We start from the raw sequence: 20,509 nt of genomic DNA, 5'->3' as shown, positions 1-20,509 counted from the left end.
ACCGTTGTGCAATGGTTAGCATGCCCGCCTGGCATACACAGGGTCGTGGGTTCAAACCCAGTTTCGACCAAACACCAAAAAGTTTTTCAGCGTTGTATTATCCCACCTCAGTAATGCTGGTGACATTTCTGAGTGTTTCAAAGTAGTTTCACTGTGGAACGCCGTTCGGACTCGGCTATATAAAGGAGGACCCTTGTCATTGAGCTTGACATAAAATCGGGCAGCACTCAGTGATAAGAGAGAAGTTCACCACTGTGGTATCACAATGGACTAAAAAGTCTAAGCGAACCTGAAATGTAGGGCTGCCACTATACCTAACCTATATTCCAATACATTATTTTCGAAATGTGGTACATTTTTAACCAAAAAAGTACCCTTTTTTATTCTCGTTGGTACAATTTAAAAGTTTGATTCTTCATCCCTGCTTCAGACACAAACATTTTGTACGAATAAAATTGTAGTGCGAAGGTTGGCAGCACGCTGCGAATAGGTCGCTTTAATTGAAGTGTCACACACAGCCTAGCTGTCAAAACATTTAACGCCATCTTTGTCCTGTCTGCCAAAAATAAAAATACATAAACAAGCCAGTTCGACAGACAGGAAGATATGGACATTTTTATATTGAAATAAAAATACTCAGTCACAATATTAGTAATTAAATAAAACGAAAAAATGTCTGGAAGTCAACGTTCATTTGCGCAAAAACTATCGAGGTAAGAATATTCAACTTTTAAACATAAAAAGAACCCATATTTTTGAAGCTCATGAAATAAGGTGGGGCTTCTTAAGGTACGGTGAAAAATAAAATTTTCTTAAAATATTTTCATAGGACCCATGCCTCGGATGTGAGGAAAAATGTGGTTAATTGTCACATGCAAACAAAAACTACAGACTCTGTGATGTGTTCTTCCACAGTAAGTATTTTTGCTAATGGTTAATCAATATTCAGAAATAAAGGTGTGTCTCATCCTCCTCTAATCGTACGCAGCTATCACTGACAGAACCCGTAGAGCCTTTAGACTATGAGGAGTTTCTAAATTCACATATGAACACCATAAATCGTGATCCGCTTAAAAATATTTTGGACTTTCCACCCGGAGATGTTGCGGTAAAGACAATACCCCGTAAAATTAGGACCATTGATCATGTAGTGCCAAAAGAGAATATGTAGGTTTAATAACATAGACATAAAGTTCTTTCACTGTAACAACATTTCTTTTCAGTGCTGAATTGCCTCAGCATGTACAAGAGTGTGTGAATTGCTATACGCGACCCTGGAAGGTTGTAGAATATTCACAAAGACATTATTCTAGTTCATGTTGTGCTCGTGAGCGAATAGATCGAGGCACCATTAGCCCCTCTGCCTATCAACAGGAATTTGAGATTGATAAAGATTTTGCATCATTTGACGACTCATCCTTGGCGGATCAAAGTACCAGTTGCACACCAAGTTCACGCCAGTCCATAGCTAGTCTTTCATCGGTTTCGTCATGCACCGACACATTAACTCCCCGCGGCTCCTGGGCAAGTTTCGATCTGAGAAGATCAGTGAATGATCCTTTAATACCTAACCTTCTTGATGATGTGCCACCCGAAAGTATTGATCAAACAAATGAAATGAAAAGACTGGTAGATAGACAAGAGGCCTTATTCTCCTTGTACCCCGAGGCCGATCCAGAAGATACTATAGAACGTAGAATGGCTGCGGAATTTCCCATGGAACATATTGGCCATCGAGTTTATGTGAAATGTTTACAATTGCGCCTCGAATTGGAAGTAGAGCCAATATTTGCTTCCATGGCCCTTTACGATGCCAAAGACAAGAAGAAAATCTCAGAAAACTTTTATTTTGACATGAATTCGGATACATTAAAGCGCATGCTAAGTACCCATGTTCGTTCGGCAGATGAGAGCACTCAAAGCAGAACAGCTATTTTTGATATAAGCTACCCCAGCAATGATTTGTTTTTGGTTATACGATTGGAGAAAGTATTACAGGGTGATATCAAAGATTCGGTGGAACCCTATATAAAGGACGATAAAGATAAATGTCGTGAGAAAGCCAAACAAAATGCTTCTGATTTTTGTGAACGCCTTGGAAAATATCGAATGCCGTTTGCTTGGACTGGCATCTACTTAACCAACATTTTTAATGGAGAAAGTTTTGAGGGTAAAGATGGTGAGGGTGGAGGCAAAGATACTGGCGGGGGATCCCTTGGCTCCGCGGCAAGTTCTAATAGCCTAGACCGCAAATCATCTACCAGCAGTTTTGATCAGATTCGCCGCAAGGCTAATGACATGAGTGGAACTTTAACTCGTAGAGGTTCTTTGGAACGAAAAGAAAAACGCAGATCCTGGTCCCCAGACGATTTTGCTAACATTGTTGAATCTTTCAGACCCATTACATTGACCATATCGAGCTTTTTCAAACAAGAAGGCGATAAAATGAAAGATGAGGATCTATACAAATTCTTGACCGAGTTGAAACGCCCCAGTTCGGCAATGAAGAAATATAAATGCATTCCCGGATCGATCAAATTGGAAATTTCTCCTTGCCCAGACGAAATCAAAAATGCTCTTACTCCAGAATTAGCTAAGCTCGACCCATATCCACTAGATAAGACCAGACCCATTAAGGAAATTCTAGAGTTCCCCACAATGCCTATATACAATCCTCACTATACATACCGCAACCTTTTATATGTATCGCCCAAGGAATTGAATTTTTCCTCTAGGGCCGGTTCGGCCCGTAACATAGCTGTTCGAGTCCAACTGATGGCAGGAGAAAAGCAAAGTGATGCTCTCAATGCAATTTTTGGTAAATCCTCTTGTCCCGAATACTCCAACGAGGCATATACAGCAGTCAATTATCACAATAAGTGCCCCGGATTTTACGATGAAATTAAAATAGCTTTACCAGCTCATCTAAAAGAAAATCATCATTTACTTTTTACCATCTATCATGTTTCGTGCCAAAAGAAACCTCAAGATGTTCAGCCTTCAGTGGAAACTCCAGTGGGTTACACCTGGTTACCATTGCTTGAAGATGGAAAACTAAAAGTGGGAGAATTTCAATTGCCTGTTATGGTAGAAACTCCACCCGAAAACTATTCATACATACCGCCAAACGTACATTTACCTGGTACTAAATGGTTAGATAATCATCGTCCTGTTTTCACCATTTCCGTAGAGGCCGTTACATCAGTGCATACTTTGGATGCCAATTTAGATCGTTTCTTTTTAATGTGTGATTATTTGGATTCTCGAAAAATTCCTCCTCGCATAGGTGAGGGCAACATGGAGAGTGAAATGAAAAAGTGTTTACTTGAAATAGCTAATGCAGAAAGGGAGCAATTGGTTAAAAATTTGCATTTGGTCCTGGACAAACTTATAGAGCTATTGGTGACGACATACAAGATAGGTGGACAAACTTTATCTCTGGGGTCCACCGTCTTCGAAGTCCTCTGTATGGTGTCTGCTAATCTTTCCATACTCAACGATGATTTGATTATAGATCAGCAAGGACGTCAATCGTTGCTCTCCACCTATGTGCAATTTCAAAGTAAAATTCCCCATCCATTTAGTGGAAAAAGACGAATTACATGCAGCCGTAGCAATGCAGAGGAAATACATGCTTCTTCTGCTGATACCTACAGCATTTATGATAATGTGGTAGCTGGTCGAAGCCTAGATCGCAAAGAACTTGCAATGGAGATGTCACCAACTTACGTGGCTGGACGAGATGGACAAATACGATTATTGCACGAGGAATTGGCTCTACATTGGGTGGTGGCTAGTGGACGTGCTGCCGATCTGGCTATGAGTAATTCGTGGTTTTTGTTTGAGTTGATTATAAAGTCGATGATCGAACATTTGGATTTCAAACGTGGCTTGCTATCGCCTCGAAAACAAAGATTTCCCCATCAATTTACGGACGATATATCGACATTGGTCCATTTGGTGACCACCAAAGTTGTGGGCTACCACAGCAATGAACCGAAATTGGCACAATGTCTTAATGTCAGCCTCAGTTTTTTCATTTTTGACCTCTTCAGTGTTATGGATCGTGGATTTGTTTTTGGTCTCATCAAAACATACTATAAAGTTCTGATATCCAAGAATGCCTCTATACCGGATTTGATGAATTATAAAATCGACTTTTTGCGCATAGTATGTAGCCATGAACACTATGTGGCATTGAATTTGCCGTTTGGTACACCATATACAACAAAATCAGCACCATGTAGTCCAACACCAAGCACAACATCTAATAATAGTGGAACATCATATGTAAGAATGAGTGGTACTGGGAATAGGAGATCCATTTTAATTGTATGGTTTGTATTTACAGGGTTCCGTGGAGAGAGCTGCCTTGCATGCAGATCTAAGCATAGAATTTAGACAACAGCACTTCCTTGTTGGTTTGGTATTAAGCGATTTGGCCACAGTACTAGAAGTCATGTAAGTTAGTTTGGTTAATATTGAAATCCTTCTTATACATAGTTTATTTCCCAAAGGAATCCTCAACTTCATGGAAAAGCTATACGATGTATAAGGAATCTAATGACTTCTCATGACTTGGATCCCCGTTATACTGATGGTGAGGCTAGGGCACGAGTAGCCGCCCTCTACTTGCCTTTATTGGGCATTATAATGGACGCTATTCCACAACTTCATCAATACTTGACGGATTCTAATGATCGTCTTCATAATATGGGATTATTGGATGATTACCAAGGACCACACACAATGATTTCTACTACAACCATTAGTCCTGAGGTTGCCTACGCGATATCAGGCTCCAGATCCTACGCTTTTATGGCAGACCAAGTGAAAAATAAATCACCATTAAGCAGTGAAAATACCCGCCATCTCTTGGTTTGTTTCATGTGGATACTAAAGAATTTGGAAAAGACAACCTTATATCGTTGGACTCTTGGCCTTTCGCCACATCGAGTACATCAAATGTTACAGGTCTTAAATACATGTATAGCCTGTTTTGAATATAAGGGACAAAAACGTTTACCTGTCCTCAAACGAAACAATACTCAAAGTTTCCGTAAAACTACCGACCTCAAGGATAAATTAGAAGAATGTATTCGTGGCACAAATTCTGCCCGTTACGACCTAATAAATCGTAGAAAAGATCGTAACTCCACAGAAAAGTTACGTTGGAAAAAAGATCAAATGCCATATCGTACACAATTCTATGATACTGCAATTAAAGTTGATCCAGAAATGGAATTAAGCCAATATATAGAAGGATCGTTGGCAACCGAAATGACGCTGGTCATATTAGATTGTCTAGAGATTATAGTGCAAGTGGCAACACATTCCGAAATGCATCATAATCTCTTGGGTACAGTTCTAAAGGTTTTGTTGCATGCTTTATCCCGCAATCAAAGCACCTTGGCTTTGAAAAATCTCTTCGCCTCTCAAAGGTCTTTGATTTTCAAATTTCCCAATTTACTTTTCGATGAAGAAACAGATATTTGTGCCGATTTATGTTTGTTACTTTTGAAACATTGTGGATCCCAATTACCAGGCATTAGGTCACAAGCAGCTGCTTCTCTATATCTTTTAATGAGACAAAATTTTGAAATTGGAAACGTAAGTAAACGATTGTATTCAATAGTAGAATTATTGAAATATTTTTAATTTACAGAACTTTGCCCGGGTTAAAATGCAAGTCACTATGTCCCTGTCTTCTTTGGTCGGTACCAGCTCCTCGTTTAGTGAACAATCACTGCGGCGTGCATTAAAAACAATTCTTGTATATGCCGAATCTGATACAGATTTACAGGATACCTCATTTCCCGAACAAGTCCAAGATTTGCTATTCAACTTACATATGATTCTATCCGATACTGTTAAAATGAAAGAATATCAGGAAGATCCAGAAATGTTGTTAGACTTAATGCATCGCATTGCCAAGGGATATCAAAATAATCCCGATTTACGTCTAACTTGGTTAGAAAATATGGCAAAGAAACATCGCGAAAGAGCCAATCATACAGAAGCAGCTATGTGTTTTGTACATTCTGGGGCTTTGGTTGCTGAATATTTGAGTATGTTGGAATCTCAACCACATTTACCTGTAGGAGCTGTGAGTTTCCAAAGGGTTACACCAAATGCTTTACTGGAATCAGCAGTAAGCGATGATGTTCTAAGTCCCGGCGAGGATGGCATTTGCTTGGGAAATCATTTTACAGAGTCTGGACTCAAGGCTTTATTGGAAGAAGCTGCAAATTCTTTTCAGATTGCCGGAATGTATGAGGCCATGAATGAGATTTACAAAATTTTAATACCCACTTGTGAGGCAAATAGAGATTTCCAGAAGTTAAGTAAAATACATGGTAAACTTCAGGAGGCTTTTAATCGAATTGCCCAGTTACAAGGCAAACGAGTATTTGGAACTTATTTCCGTGTTGGGTTCTATGGAACGAAATTTGGAGATCTTGATCAACAAGAATTTATATACAAAGAACCAACGCTCACAAAACTCCCCGAAATATTTAGTCGCTTACAGGTAAGTTTTATTGACTAAATCCACCACAAAAGAAAGTTTATGAAGAATGTTTTATTTTTAGAATTTCTATGCCGAAAGATTTGGTCCGGATTCAGTTCATATTATAAAAGATTCGAATACAGTGGATGTGAACAGCTTAGATCCCGACAAGGCTTATATACAAATCACTTATGTGGAACCCTACTTTGAGAACTATGAACTAAGACATAGGGAAACGTATTTCGAAAGGAATTTCAATATAAGTAAGATTGGAATAATGGTTTATTTTCAAAATACTTGCAATGTTGAGAGAAAATTTAGAATGTCTTAGAAAATTTTAATTTTCATATCAACTTTTTTAGTAATGGTATACTAGCATGAACTCTTTATAATTTCTGTATTTGATTATGTTTCCCTAGAACGTTTTATTTTTGCCACACCTTTTACCAAATCTGGTAAGGCCCATGGCGATCTACACGAACAATGCAAACGCAAAACTATTTTAACTACTGCAAATCATTTCCCATACGTAAAGACTCGAATTCAAGTGATAAGTCGTCAACAGATTGTTCTTGAGCCAATTGAAGTGGCCATTGAGGATATACAAAAGAAAACATTGGAATTAGCAGCTGCCACCAATCAGGAACCAGCAGATCCAAAAATCTTGCAAATGGTTTTGCAAGGTTGCATTGGTACAACAGTCAACCAAGGACCCATGGAAATGGCTGCAGTATTTCTATCGAATCTCTCTGATGGTGTGACTATACCAACAAAGCATCAAAATAAATTGCGTCTATGCTTTAGGGAATTTGCTAAACGTTGCGGAGATGCCCTTAAGAAAAATCGTAATCTCATATTATCGGATCAAAAAGATTATCAACGTGAATTGGAACGCAATAATGAACGTTTTGTGGAACGTTTGACACCTTTAATTACCTTAACACCCACGCAGGCGCAGGGTGTGGTTAAGTAAGTATCAATGCTTTTGGGAAATAAAGAAAAACTAATAAAAATATTTTTTAATTTTTTCATAGAGCAAATGCTGCCAATAATCGTGGAACACCTTTGAAATGGTAAATTTTCTACAACTGGTGTTTATTTTTATTATTATTATTATTATTTTTTTTTTTTTGAAAAGTATTATTTTTATTTTACACTTGCTTTTAAAATATAGTTAACAATTACTATACCCACATATAGCTTAACAATCACCAATTTTCTTTCTCCTTTCACCCCTTTTTACATGTCTTCTCGCTACTTTATGGATTATTCGTATCATATATTTTTTTGCTATTAGTGTATCAGATTATTTCAAGTAATTTATATATGTAATAACAAACCAAACATTTATGGACATCACCTTATTTATGATAAGAAATTTCTTACCAAAAAGTATATAATGAATTTATATAGTCACTTTAGATATTTTTCCCAGGAAATTTTTAATCGAATATTGTTGAAGACTTCAGTAGAATTTCTAGCAATTTAGACAATTTTTTTTAATGTTGCGATAACTTTTAATTTTTTTGGAATACTTCCTGTAGAAAGTGTAAGTAATTGGAATACTTCCTGTAGAAAGTGAGTATTGTACGTGTACTTAAATTGTAAAAGTATAAGAGGTACTTTAAAATTGAGTATCTTTACCACTTAGTATAGAATTATTTTTCACCAATAATTTTTTTATGAAATCAAAATTTCGCAAAACCAAATAAAACACCAAAAATTAGTTTATAAAGTAAATCCATATATTTGTCAAATATGCCACATCATCATACTCATAAAGGGTAACTCTTCACGACACATTAACAACCATAAATATTAAACAACTAATGTCCTGTTCCTGTAAATCGTACAAATATATTTGGCCTGAAAATTCATTTTTCATTTAAAGAATGTTCTCGTATGCAACAGAAAATAAAAAAGTGACTTGCCTTTCGAAATAGAGGAACCACAATCAATTTGCGTTCGTTTGAAATACGAAAGAATGCTTTCGTATGAGTAGGAAAACAGGACATACAAATCGAGAATTTTACAGCGCTTTTTGGATGACCACTGTTTTCTAATTCCGATTGGATGCTTCAAGTCGACTAGTGCTATAGGTGATCGTTATTCGTTATCTGTGAACGTTTATATTTGTTTAGGAATCCAAAAAAGACGCAAAAGAAAAAAAACAAGACATCGTTCTAACAGGTCCGAGCGTTAAACCGATGTGTGCCTGTTGTGTTCACACTGGCGCTGCATAGTTCACCACAAGCCGGCCAACTTCGTCGAGATATAGATGTGATATAAACATCAAAACACTTTAGATGTACGCAGCTACCTTGAGGGAGAATTTTAGCGTAAACTCTTCAAAATCGGTATCGGATAATGGACCTACACAACGAGTCCTTATCCATCAGATAAGTTGATTTCTTCATAAGATAAAAGTTAATTGATTTTTTCTATAAATCAAGAAAAATCGGTCGACAGAAGGCGACTTTTTTTTCTCTACAATCACAAACTGAAATGATTAATTTTTTTATTGAAATTTCTTCTATCACAGAAATGATTGCATAAATCACCAACGTCAATTAAAAATTCATTAAACCAATTAAAATTGATTGATACAATTTTTGTTTTACCTAAACAATTCATTGAATCAATAAAAAATTTTAATTAATTTTTTAAAACTTAAATGAAAAACTTTTGGAGATAAATTTTTTGTATAGTTGAAAAATCGATTTTCGTACTTTTAAGACCTTGAAAAATTCGATTTTTACAATGATTGAAAATTGGAGTATTAAGGTGTATCTCGATTTCATTTATCCATTTTGGTTTAAATCAACTGGTTGAATAATGAAAAGGTGTTTGAAAAACATGTATGCAACGATGAACTTCATTGAAATTTAATAATAGATTTAAACCGTCTTACATAAACCATCAAATAGTCACCATCCGGCAAATACTAAATAAATAGCTGCGTCCAGAAGACTTCTGGAGAAATCTATAAACATCAAAGATTATACAACCGGCTTATAAGGGGGAACACCCAATAAGCCTACGTTCCTTATCCATTCACCCCACACATAATGCTTACTTACTTAAATAAAACAGTTTATGGATATAGATGTAACGTAAAATAAGACTGTATATTTGCTTTATTATGATTGTCCATCTCTTATTCCTTTGTCATAACTTACACTAGTCAACAGTCGTTTTGTGAATTTGTTCTAGCATAATTTTTCTCATTGATTTTGACCTACTAAACAAGAAAATGAGTTTTAAAAAATTTTCTGTCGATTGGTTTTTAAGATACAAATTTTTGAACTTTTTTTTTAAATTTTTGAAGGTACACTTACAATTTTGAGCATATCTTTCGTCTTCTTTGACCTATTTGATCCTACTACTACTCAAATTAAAGAAAATTAAGCCGTCTGTTTTATATTTTATATGAATTTTGATATGGTTTTTTCTGCCACATTTTTACTAAAAAAACGCCGTTTTTTAACCTTTTTAAGCCGCCAACATCCAAACTACTTATCCGATTTGAAAATTTTCTGAGAATGAGTTGTAGACGGCTCAATTTTCTTTAATTTGAGTAGCACTAGGATCAAATAGGTCAAAGAAGACGAAAGATATGCTCAAAATTGTAAGTGTACCTCCAAAAATTAAAAAAAAAAGTTCAAAAATTTGTATCTCGAAAACCAATCGACAGAAAATTTTTTAAAACTCATTTTCGTGTTTAGTAAGTCAAAATCAATGGGAAAAAGTATGCTAGAAACAAATAACAGAGAAAATTTTGTTATTTGTGACCTAGTGTTATTGGAGTAATAAAAGAATTTGTAAAGAAAGTAATGCACGTGAAAACATCGTTACATACGATCGATCAAGCATATTATTTTTCTATCCCATTTCCAAAAGAGCACATTGCTTATGTACCGATATCAATACATTATATTGTATAACTGATATTTTAAAACACTGAATATTTATAGAAATGACATTTTATACTTTTTTATAGTAACATAATAACATAAACCACAATAAACAAAACGCAATTTTTTGTAACAAAAAGAAAAAAAAATCCAACGTTTGTTTTTCTTTATTGGGGGATAGGGAAGAGTGTTACTTACAACTATGTTGTATGGTAAAAATTGATTCTGTATTTTTCATTTTTATAAATAAAATATTTCATTGTTTAATTGGTTTTACTTCGACACATTTGTAATTGTTTTGTTAAAAACAACAACAAAAAATATCCAAACAAAATATGGGGAACACTTTACAACAATAACTATAACTATAACTCTTAGCGATTATTAGTTCAATAAATATAAATTTGAGACACATCATTGGAAATTGAATGCATAACCTTTAAAAACTTCAAAGAATTTTTCCTCTTTTGAGGCGATTTCAATTAATTGCAATTTGTTGGCAATTTTCTGAGCTTCTTCAAGGCTGTTATTTCTGTCATGGAGTTCTAAATCACCAACACTATCTTTGGTGATATTTTGCCATTCTGTTAAATCAGCTATCACAGTATTCAAATTAGTTTCCTCAACAATATCTTTTGGTATAAAATGTGAATTTTGTATTTTCTGTAAAAATTTTACTATAAATGATAAAGGGATTAAGATTAAATGTATTTCTTTATCAAGTTTATACTTATGGTACTTACAATCAATTTCATTAAAGTTTAACTTTTTTGCATTGTCAGTCCACCATTTTGTAATTAAACTTAGATAGTATTTGGTCGTTGCTTCTGAATCTCGAAATAAGCATGTTAGATAATAATCACAGAATATCATATGCAGTAATTGCACAGAGAGGCGTGATATTTCGGCAACTTCATCGGTGCCTACAGTAAAGGGAAATTAATAATTTAAAATATTTTAATCATAAAGGAATAGCCTCTAAAGGAAAGACTTTAAACTGACAAGTGAATATATGGTGTATGCCATATGGATGCGTATGGTTTTAAATGTGAAATTATATTATTCTAACTAATGCCCATGTTTCCAAATCCACTTCCAGGTGAATGTGAATCAATTCCACGATTTTCGTGTCCTACACTCCACTTTCATCGGAATTTTCGTGAAATCAATTTTCTTGCAAAAGTCTTGGTGAATGTTGAATTATGTCCAAGATGGGTGTATTTCCGGTTAAAAAAATACTCACGTTAAAAATTTGAAATGTTTTATATTTAATACATGAGTTTTATTAAAACTGCATTATTTTTAAAAATAAATTAAAATAGGTCTATTGACTCCACTTATTTTGATTTTCGCTTTAGTGAATTTTTGGGAGATTTGTGCAACCCAGCTGGTTACAGAAAAGTTAAAAAATGAACGTGGAATTAAGAACACCAAATTTTCACGTTCGTGGATTTGACGTGAATAGTGGAAGTGGAATTGGAGGGGATATCCGAACATGGGTGTAAGTAGTTAGTATGAAAATTAGGAAAGTCGACTTGAGTCAATTCAAAAAAATAATAACAGAATATATCGATTTACGTTAAAAGCTATACAATTTTCCTATACTTACAATATTCCATTTTATGAAAGAACCATTGACGCAGTAATTGAAACACCAGTGTGACAACACTCAGACACATTTTTATATAACATTCACATTGTGTACTTGGAACGATATTGGGTTGAGCATTGCTGTCGGATTTTAACGTTGTCCCAGCAGCTCTTGTTGTATTGGAATCTGTAACAGATTTTGCTGTAGAATTTTGCTCAGTTGTTTCAAAACAACGTGTTCTAGTGTCATCTTCTCTTTTTATTGTTGCATCGCAATCCATGTCACCATCAACTTCGTCGTCGTCATCCTCATCATCATATATGGGTATAATTTTGTGTACAAATTTTGGAGGTTGTATGAAACAATGGTAGGTAAAACGTGTATGATTCAGACATATATCAACCAAGAGTTTAAAATGCTCTATATGAAGGCCGGTACTAAGAGGAAATGCAATTTCCAAAAGGCCACAATACACCTGAATGGAAACATATTTGAAAATAGGAACAAAGAAACATTTTTGTTAATCTTACCTGCATAAAACATGAGTCGTTCGAAAATCTATATGATGACTTAACACGATCAGCTACAAACGTTTTCTCTGGACTATTTGTGCACAGCATATTTAATAATTGAGGCAGTCGACAACTTTCAAACAAACACAAGGATATTTCGCGGAAAATCCATGCACAAGGTCTTGTGAATACTATATGCTTCATTAGATCAAACAATAATTCCAAATTATTTGTTTCACTGTCCACCGAAATGTGCCGCAGTAGGCTTTTTAGCCATACAGAAAATGCTTCTAAAACTCCAAAATGTTCACATACACCACAAGCAAAGCCCAAAGTCACTATTGAATCAGTGGCGATTTGTAGTAAAAAATATTCTCCATGTTTGTGTTGTAAGAGGGCCATGGATAGTGAGGGCTCTCTCTCACACATAGTGGCTAAAATGGCAATATACCTCCGAAAACATAAACATCTTTCTCGTTCATATATTTCCGTTGGTTGCTGCAGTTGACGGGATGGATTTATTTTGGAATCGCTTAAAGAGTAATTGTGATACGGATGTACTTCACAATATTTGAGGAAATACAATGTTTGTGTGTAAGCCCAAAATTCTGGTAGCACTTTACTTGCCGATTCTAAGCATTTCAATATAAAATCTTGTGGTACCTCATGTATAGCAAAAAGTTGGAGCTGTGCTAATAAAGTTTGTATAGTTTCCAGCTCTATTTCAAATATTGTTTTACGTTTCACAGTGCCTCCCTTGTCTAATGAATGATCAAATATAGGGGGAAACAATTCCACTTGCTTCTCTTTTGTTGTAAAGTTCTCACGTAATTCTAAACAATGCATTTTCATTAGACATTTTCTCAATTTACTATCCCTACCAGCGCTTGGCTCATTAACAACACCTGTCCTATTAAGTAGGACCATACTCTGTTGTAGCTTTTGTGTCTCATCAGCCTGTTTCATCCTCATTCGGGATGTTTGGGCTTCACGCAACCTAATCTCAGCCTGTTGTGCCTCCAATTTCTTGGCTAATTCAGCAATCTTTAATTGACATTCACCTCTGGCCGCCTCGGTGCTGAAGATCTTCTCCATTTTTAGACTTTGTGCTTGTTGTTTGAGATGACGAAGTTCATCGCGCAGCAATGATACTTCGCCTTCTTTGGATTCGATTTTCGACTTCGATTCTGCCAATTCACTACTTATTTTTGAATTCTCCTTTTTCAAGGAATCAACCTTTTCCATTAAAAATTTGATTTGTTTCTCCGATGCCTGCTGTCTTCTGGCTGCACTCTGCTGTGTAGCTGCAAACGAATTATTGCTATCTGGTGCAGTATTCTGCGTTAGTCTAAATTCTAGGAAATCTTCAGATTCATTCTTTCTTTGGGTGGGTTTTGGTTCCCCTTGTTTAGTTTGTGTTACGGTTGGCAATGTTAAGGTGGCATGGGGAGGCACCATAGGTTTCTTGAATACTCCCGGATCTTGTTTTTCTACAGCAGCCATAAAATCATCATCCTCATCATCATCAAACATCTGCGAAAGAATATCAGCTCCTGGAATATCATAAGTTGCTGTTGGGTTCTGTGTACTTGTTGCAGCAGTGCTGGCAAACTCGGAAAAAGTTATTTCTGTTTCTGATATGGTCATGTTGTTGTTAACCAATTTGTTGTTTCTCTCTGTGTACGACGACGTTTTTTTAACAGCTGCGTCGGCAACCTGGGAAGCCAGAAGGATAACATCATCATCATCGTCGTCCCAAAAGTTATTTTGGCAGCTTGATGATGCCTTGGAAGTACTAGGAGCAGGGCCACGGTTAATAGTTATATCCAATTTAGGCTTTTTCATGTTTCGCCCAAATTCCTTCATCGGCTGAAATCTCTTGGCCATCCTTCAAGCTTTTTCATCAATACGTTTTTATTACAGAAAACTGATATGAATGTAAACAATGCGGCGCGGCTTTCGATACAATCTGACAGTTAAATTTTCGATAACATAGATATATTATTTAGAGGTCATTTACACTATTTTTGTACCGGTATATGGGTATACTTTTATGAACCGCTCGCATTATTCATTAGTCCAATAACAGGCTTTCCTACTTATAGGCCGGTACTATGTTCATTCTTGCGAAAAATTTTTATATAATTTTTTATTTATTTATTAAAAAAATACAATACAAATAAGCTTCACTAAATCAAACCAATATTTTATTTATTTATTTTTATTTTCATCATGTAATTTGAAGCCACTTAGCGGTCAATTTATTAATATTTATTCAATACATATTTTATTTAACATTGAAATATACATATATGTATGTATGTGTGTATGTGGTTGGTGGTTGCTACTTGCTATTACAAAATTAACATTTTATTTTTCCTTGGGCAATTGATGTATATTTTCGGAACAAAAATATGATCCGTGTTTGCGTTATAAACCCACACAAATAGTTTTAATAAATAAATTATTTCTTAATTTACATTGCAAATGGCGCCATGCTATAAATGTGAAAAAAAAAACAAAGTACCATAAATGGAAAAAAATTCGCTAATTTTTGCGCATATTTTGGTTTTGTATGGAGTTTCAACGCGAAAACCGAACCGAGTACCGACCTTATTGTGACAAATCCTGCATGTTGGTCATGAGGGAATGAAGCATCCGAATAGACTCGTCGTTTTAGCCACAGAAATCTATAATGAATTTCCCGCCGCCAAAAGGGGATTTCACCCTTAAATCAATGCATGATTTATTGGCGGCTACATTCAGGGGAGAGACTTCACGAACCGAAAACAAAACGACCCCAAGAACGATTCCCCCAAAAATGTCGCTGGCGGTTTCATTCTGTGTCTGTAAGCCCGTCATATTTTAAAGCAAATCATTCTAGTCTAAACACCCCATAACTGACTAACATTTAGATTACATTTATAACGATTAGTTATCGATAATATAATCAATTTTGGTGTTTACATTCGTGCACGTGTGTCATTCAAAACGGTAGATTTTCTTAATAAACAAAAATAATTTAAAAATGCCGTCCTTAGAGGAAAGACCCAAATTATACATGGACGAACATAAACTCAAGCAAGATCCTCACGATTATGGCTTGGCTGATGAACCCATCGATATAGAAACCTTCAAGGCAAATATGAGAATAATTGTTATAAGGTATGGTTGAAATGTCACTTGATATAGAATCTTCACTTAATTGGAATTTTTCCACAGATATGAGGGTGACGAATTGGAATTTGATATGATTGGTGTTCGTCCTGCTTTCGCCAATGCCTTTCGCCGATTAATGCTAAGTGAGGTTCCCAGTATGGCATTTGAAAAAGTGTACATATACAACAACACATCAATCATACAAGATGAAGTCTTGGCGCACCGGCTAGGTCTTATACCGATCAAAGCAGATCCCCGGCTATTCGAATATCGTAGTGAAGACAATGAACAAGGAACGGAACATGATACTTTAGAATTTGAATTAAAGGTTAAATGTACACGCCGTAAGGATATCAAAGATTCTTCCAATTTTGATACCATTTACAAGAATCACAAAGTACATTCAGGACAAATCAAGTGGTTACCGCGTGGTAAACAAGCCCAATTATATTCTGAATCAGATATTGGCTGCATCCACGATGACATTCTTATATCACAGATGCGACCAGGACATGAATTTGATTTGAAAATGATAGCGGTAAAAGGAATTGGAAAAGATCATGCAAAATTTTCACCGGTTGCAACGGCATTTTATCGTTTGCTGCCCGAAATTAAACTGAAACGTCAGGTGAAAGGCGAGGATGCTTTATTATTGCAAAACTGCTTTTCTCCTGGTGTTATTGGTATTGATGAACATGGAAAAGCCTATGTTAAAAATGCTCGTTATGACACCTGTAGTCGTAACGTTTATCGCTATCCTCATCTAGCAGATGCCGTAGAAATGTCTAGAATACGTAACCATTACATTTTCACTGTCGAGTCAGTTGGTGCACTAAAACCGGATGTGATTTTTATCGAAGCCGTAAAGGTTTTAAAGAAGAAATGTCGCAAATTTCTTGATGAAATTGAGGCAGCGTAAATTTTTGTTGGTATTTAATATGTATTTAGTTTTTATTCTTTAGAAATAAAACATAAAAAAATATATAAATTCCTGTTCTTGTTCAGAAATTGTGTTTAATAGTTTTTGGAAGAAATTCTTTAAACTGTAGTTGAAATAATAAAGCATTTCAAAACTAGATCCGCTATTACCAAAGTGGTCATAAAGTTCTATAAATCGATATGCATTACTAATTTATGCGATATATAAAAAGAACTTCACAAGTGTCTTATCCCCCACATCCATTGAAACACCAAGAAATCATTTGCTCATGTTAACAATATATTTCCAATATTTTCACAAATTTTAGAGATTTGTTCTCGTGAAGCATACTCAGCAGCCAAAATTGCATTTCCAACAGCAATGGTCTCCTTGACAGATTTCGCTTTAATCCATATACGACCATTTAAACCGACTGCGATTTCAAAAGGCATTTCCTTTGTTAATGCCGCCAGTAGCGGACAATCTTCACGTAGAATCATCCGAGCCAAATTCAAACTACAGTTGAAAACGAATCCATCGGACAAAACACCCAATTTACCCTTCTTTCCAGACGAGTTAACACAAACCAATTCAGGTTCAAAATCTTTACTTGCAATAATTAAGCGGGCATAAACCAAATCTCCGGTATTTACATCTGGTCGGTTTTTCTTAGTAGCTTGTTCGAAAGCCAAATAGGAAAGGGCAGCTTGTTCTGAAGCTCCTATATCCACTCGAAAAATATCTCCAGCTTTTGATGTAACAACACCAATGACAGCTTCTCCCCGTACGGGAACATATCTCCTTTGATAACTGTCGACCCAAAATGTATTGGGTTCTTTGTGTTGTAAAACGCCAACCTTGCAAGCAACAACATTTTCATCTTGCCGCCTTAAGCCAGGACCCAGTATTACTTTTTTGCTTTTACCCATTTCCTCGGCGGCACTTATACGATCTCCAGGCATGACCACTTCAGCCATTTTGCTTATTTTGTATTTTATTAATCAAAAATAAATGCTATATTTTTAATTTCTCTTGGAGAATTGGAAAACCACGACCCACATGTATCAACAAAAACAAAACAAACACTATAACTGATGAAATAGAGTTGCATTATGATTACATGCGGCGGCCATAACAAATACACATTGTAGACTTTTGGCGAAAGCGTCTCTTACGATTTATATCATATCTATGAATTAGTGCTGTCATTCCCGGGATTTATTTTGAATCCGGGATTTTTCAAATCCACTTTTAGTAGATTCCGAGCAAATGAGGTATAAGAATTTTTGCGTATATATCGATATCTAAATTTAGAAACGAATTGTTCTTATGAGCTTTACAGACTATCAGTTATTCCGGACGAAAGTGCTCGTGTCGAACATATCCCATATATTCAGCACATTATAAGTTAAGTCCGAAGGCATAATCGATACTGCTGCATTTTTATGGGATCGATAACACATTTACCGATTATTCAGTCATCGCCGACAAGTCGTATCGATCCGACACACTGTAAGATTCTTCACAAACACCGACATTCCGTCCGGAATAACTGATAGTCTGTAAAGCGCATTAGACGGTGTCTTTTGATTACTAAATAGGGTTGGCGAAATAACAAATAACAAACTGGTTTTCCTAATTTATCAATTTAAGATTTCAATCCGAATCAAAGAGTCAAATTTTCGAAAAAAAAAATCAAAAGTCGATTAGTTCAATATTTCGATTTTTATAACAAAAATTCCATTATTCGAAAAGCTAATTTTCGAATAATTGATACAAAAATTTAATTCTGGCTCGCAAATGAAATTTGCTCTAGAAATACATACCGGCATAAATTGCTTAAAGGAATTGAGAGCTTAGAAACTCCCCTTCTTTTTATAGAATGGAAGAACGATCAGTAGCATTATGTTATATTTGCCGGGAGCTATTTCAAGATTGACGAAAATTGTTGCAGTTGTAGTTCATCATATTTGTTCCGAGTCCACAGTTTGTATCAAAAGTGTGTTAGCCGACATCAAAGTTAGGTTAGCCGATTTTAAACATGGTGACGTTCGATCACTAAGATGATCGGAAGTCGATTAGATAGAAAATATTAGTCTAATTCGAAAGATATTAAATGACTTTTCCATAACGTTGTTTTTGTTCCAAATAGATACAAACATACAAATGTAATAAGTATCCATATCATTACAGATAAAAACTAAAACCAGTGAAATTATTTTTGAATTTATTTTCTTCCATAATAAGTGGAATATATTTTATTTATTCATTCAGAGCATGTAATTTTTAGATTATTTGGCCAAAATAGAATAATTACAATGGATTACTCTCTAGATTATATATAGATATTTTGCAATCGGTAAAAAACAGTAAATGCTAAATTTTTGTTTGTTATCTTTATGTTTATTTTCGAGGAGAGATCTCGTTTAAAGTTTACCTTCTCTTATCTTTTTTAAAGTATTCTGAGACATTACCTTACGCAATATAAGCTTCAAGACAGAATACTGATAGGCATAGGCTAAGAAATTTACTGGGAATAAACCACACCATGATATTTCAATTTTGTTCGCTAGAGCAGTGGCAAAAAGAAATCCAGTTCTTTCGGCCGTTAAACGTTTTTGGTTATGCGTACTTTGTCCCACTTTCTCATTTGGTTGACCAGTAAAAGCTTCTTGCAAAAAATCTGTAGCAACTGGACCTGGATTGAACATTGTTATATTAATTGAAGGGCGTTCTATTGCTAGACAAGCAAAATATGCATTCAAAGAATGTTTGGCACCACAGTAACTAGCCGAAAAGGGAACTGCTGTTAGACCGGCAACACTAGATGTACACGCTATATGACCATTACCACCAGCTTGTTCGTTAAAATAATGAACCACCAAACGTGATAGATGTAATACCGAAAATACATCTAATTCAAAGAGTTCCCGGTCAACTTGTACACTAATATCTTCCCAACTTGCTCGTTGCGAACGTCCAGCATTATTGACCAGAATATTCAATTTGCCAAAATGGTTTAAAACGGTTTCAAAGCACTTTTTGTGGTCATTCAATTTTAACATATCCATTGGTAGAACCAACACATCTTTTGAAGCCAATAGACCTTTGGCAGTGGACAGACATTCACTTTTCACTTGTTCCAATAGTTCCTCACGGCGAGCCGAAATTGCCAAACGTACACCATACTTGGCTAAATTTATAGCCAGTGCTCTTCCAATACCACTAGAAGCTCCTGTAATCCATACAACCTGGCCTCTAAGGGTTGAGATGGACACTCCAAAATGTATTTTCCACCATAATTGCACATTGCAATCCAATAAAAACCAAAATAGTACGTAAATTACGTAGTATATTATAATGGACAAACCGAAAAATTCGAGAAAAGACATTGTCAGCGGTCTTTGTGATGTAGTTGTTTGTTGTTCCGTTCGTTACTACACAATGGTTTGGTGTATAACATTAAAAAGTAAAATATACTATATATGAAAAAATGCAAATGCATGTACTGAAACGTTCTCTTAAAAAGTAAATAAGGATAAGGTGAAAAATATAAATAAATATACTGATAAGAAAACAGTATGGTGTTTGACCGGCGTTTTGATCAGGGTTCGGAATATCGCGTATTACTATTGGTTGACCTAATCAAATCCGCAAAATTATAGGCTACGTTGTGGTTACAGCCCGGTATCTATCTCTATCTAAAATGTCCGAATAAAAAAGTCAGTGTGTTGTTATTATCGGTTGTTTACAATTTACTCACACAAGATATGTATTGCAAAACTGTTTTATATTCCACCAAAAACTCTCATTACCCGGTAATCTTGCAGGTAATCCTAATAAAAACAAAAAATAAATAAATGAAATAAAATAACCACTTATAAATTGGAATCGCTTCGAATTACA

At 35.3% G+C, this 20,509-nt stretch overlaps 5 protein-coding genes across 6 annotated transcripts; 2 read left to right on the top strand and 3 right to left on the bottom strand.

Moving 5' to 3' along the window:
* Nucleotides 1–567: 567 nt before the first annotated feature.
* On the top strand, nt 568–8,682 carry Zir (dedicator of cytokinesis). Of its 2 annotated transcripts, XM_075297371.1 has the most exons (11): nt 568–713; nt 830–914; nt 989–1,167; nt 1,224–4,290; nt 4,352–4,461; nt 4,518–5,610; nt 5,666–6,529; nt 6,591–6,771; nt 6,928–7,477; nt 7,543–7,581; nt 7,806–8,682. In XM_075297371.1, the coding sequence occupies exons 1-11, from the start codon at nt 673–675 to the stop codon at nt 7,825–7,827; spliced, it is 6,231 nt and encodes a 2,076-aa protein (XP_075153486.1). In that variant the 5' UTR covers nt 568–672; the 3' UTR covers nt 7,828–8,682. The 2 variants fall into 2 exon arrangements, with proteins under 2 accessions (XP_075153486.1, XP_075153487.1); XM_075297372.1 differs by having other exon boundaries at nt 7,543–8,682.
* A 1,889-nt stretch (nt 8,683–10,571) lies between these two features.
* mus304 (mutagen-sensitive 304) lies at nt 10,572–14,498 on the bottom strand. The gene is made up of 4 exons (XM_075297373.1): nt 12,544–14,498; nt 12,032–12,488; nt 11,166–11,345; nt 10,572–11,099 (listed from the first exon to the last, which is right to left on the bottom strand). Exons 1-4 carry the CDS (start codon nt 14,410–14,412, stop codon nt 10,837–10,839), a joined length of 2,769 nt encoding a protein of 922 aa, XP_075153488.1. The 5' UTR covers nt 14,413–14,498; the 3' UTR covers nt 10,572–10,836.
* Nucleotides 14,499–15,483: 985 nt separating this feature from the next.
* Nucleotides 15,484–16,672, top strand: Polr1C (RNA polymerase I and III subunit C). Its single transcript, XM_075297369.1, has 2 exons — nt 15,484–15,690; nt 15,748–16,672. Exons 1-2 carry the CDS (start codon nt 15,554–15,556, stop codon nt 16,601–16,603), a joined length of 993 nt encoding a protein of 330 aa, XP_075153484.1. The 5' UTR covers nt 15,484–15,553; the 3' UTR covers nt 16,604–16,672.
* A 210-nt stretch (nt 16,673–16,882) lies between these two features.
* Rrp40 (exosome complex component Rrp40) lies at nt 16,883–17,691 on the bottom strand. Its single transcript, XM_075297370.1, has one exon. It carries the CDS (start codon nt 17,578–17,580, stop codon nt 16,891–16,893), a length of 690 nt encoding a protein of 229 aa, XP_075153485.1. The 5' UTR covers nt 17,581–17,691; the 3' UTR covers nt 16,883–16,890.
* Nucleotides 17,692–18,818: 1,127 nt separating this feature from the next.
* LOC142227052 (dehydrogenase/reductase SDR family member 7) lies at nt 18,819–20,204 on the bottom strand. Its single transcript, XM_075297368.1, has one exon. The coding sequence runs from the start codon at nt 19,993–19,995 to the stop codon at nt 19,030–19,032; it is 966 nt and encodes a 321-aa protein (XP_075153483.1). The 5' UTR covers nt 19,996–20,204; the 3' UTR covers nt 18,819–19,029.
* Between the last annotated feature and the right edge of the window lie 305 nt (nt 20,205–20,509).

Source organism: Haematobia irritans, chromosome 2, assembly GCF_050003625.1.
Source record: "Haematobia irritans isolate KBUSLIRL chromosome 2, ASM5000362v1, whole genome shotgun sequence".
NCBI classification, from domain to species: domain Eukaryota; kingdom Metazoa; phylum Arthropoda; class Insecta; order Diptera; family Muscidae; genus Haematobia; species Haematobia irritans.
Note: the sequence above shows the minus strand (reverse complement) of the source record. Positions and strands in the feature narration are given on the sequence as shown.